The sequence below is a fragment of the Monopterus albus genome, unplaced genomic scaffold, assembly GCF_001952655.1.
Source record: "Monopterus albus unplaced genomic scaffold, M_albus_1.0 scaffold18.1, whole genome shotgun sequence".
Lineage (NCBI taxonomy): Eukaryota > Metazoa > Chordata > Actinopteri > Synbranchiformes > Synbranchidae > Monopterus > Monopterus albus.
Window position 1 is genome coordinate 9,883,191 of NW_018127898.1, and position 10,208 is coordinate 9,893,398.

The 10,208-nt window shown below is 39.4% G+C and overlaps 3 protein-coding genes and 1 long non-coding RNA gene across 10 annotated transcripts in view; 1 reads left to right on the forward strand and 3 right to left on the reverse strand.

The window, feature by feature from the left end:
- The window catches only part of mybl2b (v-myb avian myeloblastosis viral oncogene homolog-like 2b), an 8,602-nt gene extending 6,453 nt beyond the window's left edge, over positions 1 to 2,149 (reverse strand). Inside the window, exons 1-4 of the mRNA XM_020593048.1 lie at positions 1,604 to 2,149; positions 1,036 to 1,132; positions 866 to 937; positions 672 to 764 (exon numbers count right to left, since the gene is read on the reverse strand). Coding sequence (XP_020448704.1) covers positions 672 to 764; positions 866 to 937; positions 1,036 to 1,132; positions 1,604 to 1,623 — 282 coding nt within the window. The 5' untranslated portion in view covers positions 1,624 to 2,149. The remainder of the gene's footprint in view (positions 1 to 671; positions 765 to 865; positions 938 to 1,035; positions 1,133 to 1,603) is intronic.
- Positions 2,150 to 2,634: 485 nt separating this feature from the next.
- Positions 2,635 to 3,660, forward strand: LOC109956157 (uncharacterized). 2 transcript variants are annotated; one of them, XR_002274373.1, is made up of 3 exons: positions 2,635 to 2,741; positions 2,842 to 3,484; positions 3,577 to 3,660. It is a non-coding gene; the product is annotated as an uncharacterized LOC109956157 (long non-coding RNA). The 2 variants fall into 2 exon arrangements; XR_002274374.1 differs by having other exon boundaries at positions 2,842 to 3,474.
- ift52 (intraflagellar transport 52 homolog (Chlamydomonas)) lies at positions 3,630 to 7,648 on the reverse strand. 6 transcript variants are annotated; one of them, XM_020593054.1, is made up of 14 exons: positions 7,444 to 7,648; positions 6,659 to 6,829; positions 6,449 to 6,536; positions 6,167 to 6,296; positions 5,979 to 6,054; positions 5,697 to 5,768; positions 5,179 to 5,305; positions 5,002 to 5,082; positions 4,809 to 4,877; positions 4,569 to 4,720; positions 4,405 to 4,492; positions 4,200 to 4,308; positions 3,983 to 4,119; positions 3,630 to 3,903 (listed from the first exon to the last, which is right to left on the reverse strand). In XM_020593054.1, the coding sequence occupies exons 2-14, from the start codon at positions 6,775 to 6,777 to the stop codon at positions 3,877 to 3,879; spliced, it is 1,275 nt and encodes a 424-aa protein (XP_020448710.1). In that variant the 5' UTR covers positions 6,778 to 6,829; positions 7,444 to 7,648; the 3' UTR covers positions 3,630 to 3,876. The 6 variants fall into 6 exon arrangements, 5 of the variants coding, with proteins under 5 accessions (XP_020448710.1, XP_020448709.1, XP_020448708.1 ...); XM_020593053.1 differs by lacking the exon at positions 7,444 to 7,648 and adding an exon at positions 7,224 to 7,431; XM_020593052.1 differs by lacking the exon at positions 7,444 to 7,648 and adding an exon at positions 7,211 to 7,431.
- Positions 7,649 to 7,728: 80 nt separating this feature from the next.
- Positions 7,729 to 10,208, reverse strand: part of LOC109956155 (serine/arginine-rich splicing factor 6-like) — a 9,368-nt gene continuing 6,888 nt past the window's right edge. The window contains 4 exon segments of the mRNA XM_020593057.1: positions 7,729 to 8,491; positions 8,493 to 8,681; positions 9,052 to 9,129; positions 9,239 to 9,441. Of these exon segments, the coding sequence (XP_020448713.1) occupies positions 8,329 to 8,491; positions 8,493 to 8,681; positions 9,052 to 9,129; positions 9,239 to 9,441 (633 nt within the window). The 3' untranslated portion in view covers positions 7,729 to 8,328.

Consider the following 10,208-nt stretch of genomic DNA (forward strand, 5'->3'; position numbering starts at 1 on the left):
CATCAGGTCGGTAATGGCCAAAGATGTCGATCGGTTCGACCTAAAACCGTATTGGCAATCAGAGAGGATTTTATTTTTTCAATAAATGTATCTAATCTGTTATTAAAGAGTTTTTCCAGAATTTTTGAAAATTGTGACAACAGAGAAACCGGCCTATAATTTGTGAAGTTGTGCTTATCACCAGATTTATACAGAGGAATAACCTTTGCAATTTTCATGGTTTTAGGGAACTGCCCAAGTCAAAATGACATGTTAAAAATATGTGTTAATGGTTTGCATATCTCTTCAATTACCCATTTAACAGTTGCCATGGTGATACCATCACTATCACTAGATGTTTTGTTACCACATTTATTTACTATCTCTATAATTTCCTTTTCAACTATGGGCTTCAAGAACATAGAACTCATGTTCCTTTCAATTGTATTATTATTTCTAGTGACCAAGTATGTTACACACACACAAGGAATTTGTTTCCAGTACAGAACCGAGGCAGCCATCTGCGGCACCAACTCAACTGATGACTCTAACCATCGGGGGCAACGGGGGCGTTCAGTGTCTTGCCCAAGGACACTTTGACATGTGGATTACAACTTATTTTGACAAATCACACAAGATATACTGTTCTTTGTGAGTCATAATCATGCACTGCTAGCTCAAAAGTGGCCTACCTTCTCATCCTCCTCTTTAGTCCAAGGACCCTTAACCAGTTCTGGATCCAAGACCTTAAACCAACGGTGCTGACACTGGTGTTCACTATGATTCTAAACAAAACAAGTGAAAACACACACATTTCTGTTGACACTACACAGCCAACAGGGTCCTTGTGTTTATTAGAAGCATCAGAAAAGTTTATCAAACTTACTGGTATGTAGCTGGCAATATATTTCCAATCATTTGGTCCCCGTTTTTGAACCAGAGCTTTGAGTTTGTCATCCTATAAGCAAACAAACAAATAAATAAGCAAGCTTTTTCTTTGGCAGGTTCAGAAGTCACTGACATCACACACATTTCTGGGACAATACTGACAATCACCTCCTCTTGTGTCCATTTCACCTTCACTTTCCCACCATCTCTCTGCTCTGCCACATCAGAATCAGTGTCTGGGTGCACGGCCTCCTCCCCATCCTCACTGAGAACCAAACAGTTGTCATGTGCATGAATACAGCTGACAGTGAAAGCAAGAACTAGCCATCGACCCGCCCTAGTGATGTGGCTAAGGCAACTGGATTATCAGGTTAAACGTTATTTTCATGGTAGGCTGGGATTTAGCAGCTCTCATGCATAAACTGCTGTTTAGCAAAGTTATGAGGTTAGTTACGTTAGATTTATTTGATTAAAGTGAGATAACAGAAAATATGTCTGGTGTCAAAACGAATACTTAACCCTTACTTGCCTTTATCGCGACTGTCCAGGAAAAGGGCGGCACAGAGAGGCCATAAAGCATTTAAATCTTGTAAGGTTGGGTCTAATAAGCCTTTTGCCTTAGCCGACGCAATGTATTTAACGTTGGAACATTAAAATTCAAAGTTATAACCATGTGTAGCCAAGCAAGTAATACTAATGCTAAAATTAACTCATAAAGCAAATATGAACATCTTACCCGCGCGGCCGCCAAGACATTTCCCTCTGTTTCTGATGCTTACGGTCACACGGTGATATGTCCTGCTGCCGTTGCACGTCATGTGCACGTACATTCAGTACTGTACCGCTGTATTCCGTGTGTCTGATATTTTCAAAAAGCAGCCAGTGTTCGTGATCACGGTTCAGTGCCAGCTACTATTGTTGTGAACATCTGGAGAACCCGAGTTGTCCGCGCTCCTGGATTTCTATCTCGCGCCCTTCTCCAACGTAGAAACGGGGTAGTGACGTAATGCGCATTAGATGTGCGCGTAGGGCCGTCCAGCCAGAAGACAACTTCCGGTCGCATCTTCAAAATACATACGGTTCTGCTATTACTCAAAATAAAATCTAAACATTATGCTCCCACACTAAACCCCACTATGAAATTAGGTTACTTAATTTTACAAACCAGGAGCTAGACCCTGTATATTGCCATGTATACACATGACAAACGCTTAATATATTAAATGAGGGAAAAGTGTACGCGGAAATGCAAAATAATTAATAGCGACAAAGAAAACAAATCGTTACAAAAACGTATAATAAATATTTGTAAAAAATCTGAATATCCAATATCTTGAGATCGATTACTCAGTCAGTGGACTGGAATGAAAATTAATTGGCAATCATTTTGATAATCAAGTGCAGCTTCTTAAATATGAAGTTGTGCTTTTCCCTTTCTTATGTCATTGTAATTAAATATAGCTGGGTTGAGCACCACTGCACTCAAAATAAGCAGTTTGAACATGTCGCCTTGTGCTCTGCAAAAGTGTGATGGACACTTTTCACGATTCAATTTGCATTTAAAAAGTAATACAAAAAATGCTCAATACATTATTTCATTAGGCTATGAAAGTTAACATTAACCGGAGCACCTTTAATTATTTATCTGAAAATGCTGATAAAATGTAATATAAATATATACATATATAAACAAAGGGATAAAATGTGGTGTAGCTTAACCGCGCCACCACCACCCCACCCACTCCTGACTGATCACCTGCTGATCCCCCAGCTGGGTCAATTAACTTGCAGCTTCCACAGTTTAAAACCGACCTCGAAGTCAAGTGGCATTCATGGGTCCAAGGCAATGATGGAGAAAACGTTTGTTATTAAGGGTAAGAAAATTGGTTATATTCTGAAGATAGAAGGATTCATTAATGTCTCGTTAAGCGGCTTAATTGTAAGTGCAAATCTTTCTAACGTTTTATCTCGTAGATATGACAAGCTTGGACTTTTCATCTCCCTCGGAGCTTGACAGGAAGTTTTTTGGGGGGCAGAGTTTACTGTCTGCCTTGTCGCTGGAACAACTGTCCACCTCAAGAGCGCCAAATGACACAGGTGATGGGTCTAATGCCAGGCTATCGATCCTTGCTTCTCTCTGCCTACCTTCGGACACCACTTCTTCCCCGCAGACGTTTTCTATGAATAGTTTGAGCACTCAAGAGACTTTCAATTGTCACCTGACTGTTCCTTTACAAAGCAAGTCCTCCACTCCCTGCCTGCTGCTTCCAAAGCAAAAGACTGCTGCTGTTGACCAGTATTACAGTGACCTCACTTCATCTCAAATGTCATGGGACCTGTCTTTGATTAAATCAGAAGGCAACAGCCCCAGACCCAGCATGGAGTCCAGTGCTCTGGAGTCCACATGGAGTCCAAAACCTCAATCTACACACTCACTTATTTGAATTTCTCCCTGATATTGCTAAGAACGTCTCCCTGTATACACTCAACATGGAGAAAGTTTGGAAGGGGAAAAAGTATGGTTTGTGAATGCACATGATTAGGTCACTTCTGCATTAACTGTGGAAAACGGACAAATCAAACTGGATTGTAAAACTGATTTAAAATGTATGTAAAGGTAAGATGCTCAGGTAAATTTAAAAATGTTTTTTCTTTCATATCATACTATGGCATAATCTGTGAAATAACTTGATTTTGTTTATTTTGCAGGATCCATGTCTGGGACCTTGGTCTGTTTGTCTTTTTAACAAATGATTTGAATATTTAAATAAAAGTGTCATTTTATTTGCACAAGTGCCTTGCAATTTTAAATTTTATTTAACAATGAAATACAGCAAGGGTATAAAATGTATTAACTGTTGTATATGTACACTTTCTAAAATGTTACAGTATCATGTTGATACTTTAAAGTCTACTTTTAAGTCACTTTATAGAATATAGTCCTTCATGTAGTAAAAGTAGAGTTCAAAATGGTGAACTTGTTACTGAGTCCAGTTGCAATGGTGTGACTCATGCTTCATTGGCAGTGTCATGCTCCTGCAAAAGGGTAAAGTTGCTTTTAGATAAGTCCTTCCATTGCATAAAAAAAACTCCTTGTTATCCTGCAGGCACTCACCTTCTTAAACTCTACAACCTGGAAGAAAATGTGTTCCAAGATGTGCTTGGCATCCCTTTGATCTTGATCCAGCTTTGGAGTAACCCCCAGAATTTCTCCACATTTCCGCACATAGAACTCAAGATCATCATCTGTACCTGTAAACGAATCAGTTTTAAAAATGATGAAAGTATCATACCAAAATGTAATTAATATTTCTAGTTGAAGTATCATTTACATTTATTGGTGAGCTGTGCTAAGCGCACTTTCTCAGAAGAAAAAGTTTCATCCAGATCAAACAGGTCCAGCATGGGTGGAGGCAAATCGCTTAAGGCAGGTGGAAAGACCTAAAAGGCAAAGCAACTGCCACATCAGAGTTATACTTGTGGGGTTTAAAGTAAAATGTTATGTTAGCATTTCAGTTGTGCAGGATGGAAACTTACAGCAGGTTGAAGCTGGGGTAGAGGGGTCTCAAACTGTGGTGCAATTAGCTGCAGTGGCTCATTTTTTACATTAAGCTGTTTGTAAGCACTGCAAAAAACAAACCTTTTAGCGAGAAGAGAAACATGACGGTGGGGTAATGCTCTCGGGAGTATTTTGCACTCACCTGATGATGGGTACAGTGTCAGTAGCCAATTCGAAGAAAGACTTTTGAAAGAGAGAGGTGAAATCCCTGGGGTTTTCATCACCCTCCTGTATGCACCCCCTGAGCTGTTTTGACAAGGACTCTGTGTTTGGCAACATGGTGTAGTCTGTGATCTACAGTAGGAAACAGACAAAAGATGGATGTCAGCTAATTCAAAAGACTATTAGTGGTGACATTCTCCAATTAAGTATACATCCTCACCTCTGGGTCTTCTGCATCAATCTGATTCAGCTGAATGTTATCAGTCGTAAGCCACTGAAGAACGACATCCTGGAATGAAAAAAGTATGACAGGTTGTTGTGCATAATTAATGCTCAATAAAATACATAGAAGAGCAGAATACTCTTTCACCATTTGGGTGTTAATATTCAAACTAAATGTCAGCTGGACTCACCATAATTTTACTGTTATCCTCTTTATCTATGTATTGGTCACTGAACATGATGCAAGACCCCAGCACAACCAGTTTGCCTGCCTGCGTTATAAAACATGACACATCGTTCAACATCACGTGTACATTTATAAATAAATGTGCTTGGAATGACTATAAAAACTACATTGTTTGTCTGACCTTTCCTTGATAGAAGGCCATAACAGGCCTGTTAAGGGGGAAGCAAACTGAGCCAGTGGAAAGAACAGCCACGGCAGGTTTCATCACACTCAGAGTAGCACCATATGGGTACACAAATGTGAGGGCCCTACACAAAGAAAGACAATTCACTTTTATTTGTAAGGTGCCAAATGACAGCAAAAATCATCTCAAAGCACTTTACATAGTAAGATCTAGACCTTGCTATTATCATTATTATTATAGAGAAAAACCTATCAAATGCCACTTGAGCAAACACTTGGCGAGAAAAACCCCCTTTAGAAGACTGAAAAAATGTAGAAAAAAATAATCCGGACTTGGCTTTGGTTAAAACCAAGTCCAGATAATTTTTTTCTTTTTTCAGCATACTACGACCTGGATGACTGAGAATATGCACGGACATGTTGCCACCCCTTTAGAAGAAGTTCAGAAAAGCTTGTGTTCAGAGCCAGCTCCAAAACACTTAATGCAAATAAAGATACAAAGACAAAACTATTTACTGTGCTTTGTTTCCAACATTTTCATCTTCAATGACTCCTGTGACCACTTTGCCAGCAGCTCGACTGATCTCTCTAGAGATGAAAGAGGCAGAAACCTGGGACTTAAGATGTGTATCAGCTTAAAGATATATTAATTTAAAGCACATTTATTCCAGCTACATCTGAATACATATACATACAGTGGATATAAGGCTGCAAACACTTTTGTATTTATTGAAACGTATAAAATATACATGTGTTTGTGTAAAGAGAAATAATACTGTATATACTGTAATGACAAACCTGTTCAATACACCATCAGACACAAGTGCCTCCTTAGGATGAAAGTATTTATAATACACAATCCTCACAACAGCATCTGCAACAGTGATGAATGGGGGAAAAGACACCATGTGATTCCATAAAACTGTAATAAAATATCTGTAACTGCATAGATGACAATGGGCATTTAAACAAATTTCATTATGCACCATTGTTAACCATTATTCCAAACTTCTCCAAGAGAGAGTTGATATTGGTGTTATATTTAATTTCCCCGCCTTCACCGAGCATGACAAGGATATTTCCTCCTCCATCCAGGTAGTGTTTCAGTACATCAACCTGAAATAATGTGACAACAGTGTGAAAACGTTTATGTGAAAATCTGGGTGCAGACATTTAGAAGCTCTGTGTTACTTTCCATAACTTAAAAATGAAATGGCCTAAACATATTTTAAGCTAACATAAGATATGTTGTTGTCCTGATCCATCACCTCTGAATCGGTGAACTTCTCTCTTGGGCCGGCAGTTATCCACACCTTGACACCTTTCAACTTCTCCAAAGACAGCTCTTCTTTCATACTAGGGGAGAATGCATTTATTTATCAACTATATTTTTCACAAAATTACTGTATAACCGTGGGGAATTTAGTAAGTATGTCAAAGCAAATATCTAGTCAGCACAAACAGGTTACACAACTTACCTTTGGATTTTCCATTGAGCCTTGAGTCTCTTCTGCATAGATTTATATCCATTGTTCGTGGTAAAAAGTTCTTTTTTTGAAGCATTAAAAACCACGGAATTGTGTTGTTCTTTCTCCATTATTTACTAAGTTCTCTCTCACCAAAGGCAGCTCAAATATACGTCCACACACCTGGAAACGGGATTTAACTCAAGTTAGATTTTATTAGCTATGAGCTGTCTTTAATAGATTATTACTATATTGAGAGCTAAGAATTCAGTTTCCACAAGTCATTCACCGATAATGGACGTTCCAGTGAATAATTAGCCCTCATTAATCGCAAATACTGTAGTAGTCAGTCACTGAACTCTGTTCTAGCGCCGTACACTAGGATACTGTTAGCAAACATAGCTTAGAAGCTAGCTACACGTTAGCCGTATTGCTAATATCATGGGGGTCGTTGCGTCGTTACCTTACGTTAGCGTTCGCTGCAAGACAATGTTTCTCTTTTCGATTGCTATTAAAGAATTGTCTAACTATAACCTTCATTCCTACTTGTACTTAGCATATTACCCCAATTAGTTACCCCGAAGCTCTCTTGAAGTAGTGCATTATGGGGGAGAGTGGTAACCAAGGGCGCTAGCGCTAAGCACATGGCAACGCATAGCAAGAAGCAGTCCAGCAAGTAGAGTAGCGCCCTCCCCCCCAAAAAATAAATGATATTACGGGTTACCAATTAAAAGTTTCAAGTAGTTCTGTAATGATTTATGCTTTATAAATACGGGTCTGACAAAAAAAACAAGGACCTTATTTTTTCAGCCACATCTGTTTATCAAATGAGTTGGCTAAGCTGCTGTAAAGCATTATAAAGGAATACTATAGTATATTACTATCAGGGCTGCGCCCTGGGTTCGAATCAGGGTTGCGTCAGGAAGGGCATCCGGCGTAAAACACGTGCCAAATGTCAACATGGGAGTCCTCAATGTGACGATTCGCTATGACGACCCCTAAACGTGAAAAGCCGAAAGTGACTTTCTTACTATAGTATACTACTCTTGTGTATACAACATATCACACGTCAAAGCTCCAAGTTAAAGAAAATCATTTATTTCTACATGAGCCTTATTTTAATGCACTGATGACTTAAGTTAGGTTTGAAGTGGGCTTTTCTAAAACTTTTGCAAATGATGCTTGTTTTTAAAAATGAAGACTTAAAAATTATTTTATTCCAATATTCACAAATAAATGCTGCAGATTGCATTAAAATGCCATTTCCACTAGAAGAAGGCTGGGATTTTATAAGGCAAACACTATCACAGAACATGCAAACTGTGAATCTGTATTAGTATGTACTGTACTTTTGTCTATTTGGACTTAATACACGTTATCAAAATATCAAGGAAACTGGCCTGTTGTCAACTGCTAGACTGGCATGATACATTCAGACTTTAGGAAAATGAGAAATACATTACTCAGAGTTACAACAGCTTCAATAATCTTCAATAAGCTTCAATAATTACAGGAAAAGTAAAAACCAACAAGACATCAATTTCACGACCTCCAAATCGGCTCAAAAATGTACAAATATTTTCTGATCTGTACACATCAAATACAGGCCTGGGTTGAATTCTATCATTACATTTTGTTTAGTACATTGTTACAGATGGTCAGTCTTGAGAAACTGATCTGGATCATGAGGCAGAGTGCTTGGCTGGGGACTTGGAGAGCTTATGGTCCTTGCCAGGAGATTTTGAGGTACGGTTCGCGTTTCTACTCTCTAAATGGGACCATGAGCGGCTTCGGGACTTCTCACCAGAAGACTTCTCTTTAGAAGGGCTTCTGGATTCGCGCTGTTTTGGTTTTGGATCTACTCTCGGAGCATGACTTACGAACGTCTGAGTGGGAGCGAGATGTTTTGCTCTTGGAGGGACTATGTGATTTAAGGGTGTGTGAATGAGACTTCTTTGGAGACTTTCTCTTCGACCTGGAGCGTGACTTCCGGCCAGACCTGGAGTGAGACCTGCGCTTGCTGGGAGAACGAGACCTGCAAAAAGAAAAATTAACCAATGACTCGTGGCTTTGTAATTTAAAAACAAACAAACAAACAGAAAAAAAACATCAATACCCTGGTTTCTATTTAATTTCTTGATTATATTCAACTTTTTGGTCAGTATGATACATACTCGTAGCAGCTACATGCTACACTTGCAGCTACACTGTTTTGCCTAAATGCTTATATGTCAAAAAAGATAAATATCGCAATATATAAAATGACACCTACAGCTGCACTTAGGTAGACTTTCTATGCACTAGGTTAGGGTCTACTTAAAGTCTTCAATGGTAAATTATGCAGGCATCTCTCCAATTATTTCATAACTTTCCAGACCAGTGTGGGAGCTGAGCCCTGGACTTACCGTGAGCGAGACCCAGAACGACTGTGAGAACCCTTATTTCTTCGGCTGTGGCTATGTGAGCGCTGCCTGCTACAAGACCTGTGGGTTCAACTTGTCAAACTTAATTAGAAATGGTGAGAGAAAAATAAGGAAGAAAAAAAAACAAACACACCATCAGGGATCATATCTGACTTCAAGCTTCATTTACCTGGATCTGCTGCTAGAACAAGAGAACCAGGGCCGATGTTTGTTTTCCACCAGATGAATCTTCCTCCCATTAATATAAGTGCCATCTAGCTTTTCCAGGGCTTGTTTCATGTCTGAGTGGGATCGAAACTCAATGACGCCCTCATTGGCCCGTCCTTTATGAGCATCAGCGTAGGCGACTTCACCTGCTTGCCGCATAAAATCCTGCAAAGAAACAGACATCAATCAGTTCACAAAATAGAAGAAACAGAATTAACTACATTAAGTGGCACCTTTTCTCTGGACAGACCTTCAGCTTGCCAAGACAAGATCTGATCCAGGCCCAGCTTAAGTCATCATTAAGCTGCCAGATCTGCGCAGCACAGTCTAAAGCCCTTTTTACACATAGATCACATCAAAGTGTAGGCATTTTTACCCTGCTTCTTGGCATTTTTTGGTTTATTTTAGCCCTTTTACACTGAACTTCAAAAAGCCGGCAAACTGCCACTCCCATGTTCGTTTTACACAGCTGCTGGAATCCCAGTACTAGAGCCATGGTGCTTATCATGACATCTGACGTTCGATGTACTTTGTGGACAATTTGAAAATGAAACAAACACGTTTTTAATCTAATGTTGTTTGATACATTTATAAATGGGCATCAGTAGCCTATTACATGAATCCAGTTTCAGGTCTGTGTCTGTCTGAGGGCAGGGCTACACTCACTCAAGGTGCAGGCCAGAACAAACAGAATGTGGTTTTGGCTGCATTCACATACAGTCCTTCTCACAGGGTTGTGAAGTGGTGCAGCTGTGTTTAATCCTGCTATAGAGCGTAACCACAATGAAACAATCACAAAATAACGTTTTAATTCTCTGATTCTCTTTGCTCTAGCTGACACCGCTATCTCTCTTCATTCACTCTAAAGCTTGCCTTCTCTCACACATGGACCTTTGTTTTTTCCAAGATTCAAGATGTTTATTTGCCATTTA

What these genes read in the sequence shown, in the direction of transcription:
- ift52 (XM_020593054.1), bottom strand. Translation starts at nt 6,777, where the DNA reads ATGGAGAAAGAACAACACAATTCCGTGGTTTTTAATGCTTCAAAAAAA. An exon ending in TGGCCTTCTATCAAGGAAAG is followed by an intron (nt 5,083 to 5,178) that starts GTCAGACAAACA and finishes TTTATAACGCAG; the next exon opens with GCAGGCAAACTGGTTGTGCT. An exon ending in TTGATGCAGAAGACCCAGAG is followed by an intron (nt 4,721 to 4,808) that starts GTGAGGATGTAT and finishes TTCCTACTGTAG; the next exon opens with ATCACAGACTACACCATGTT.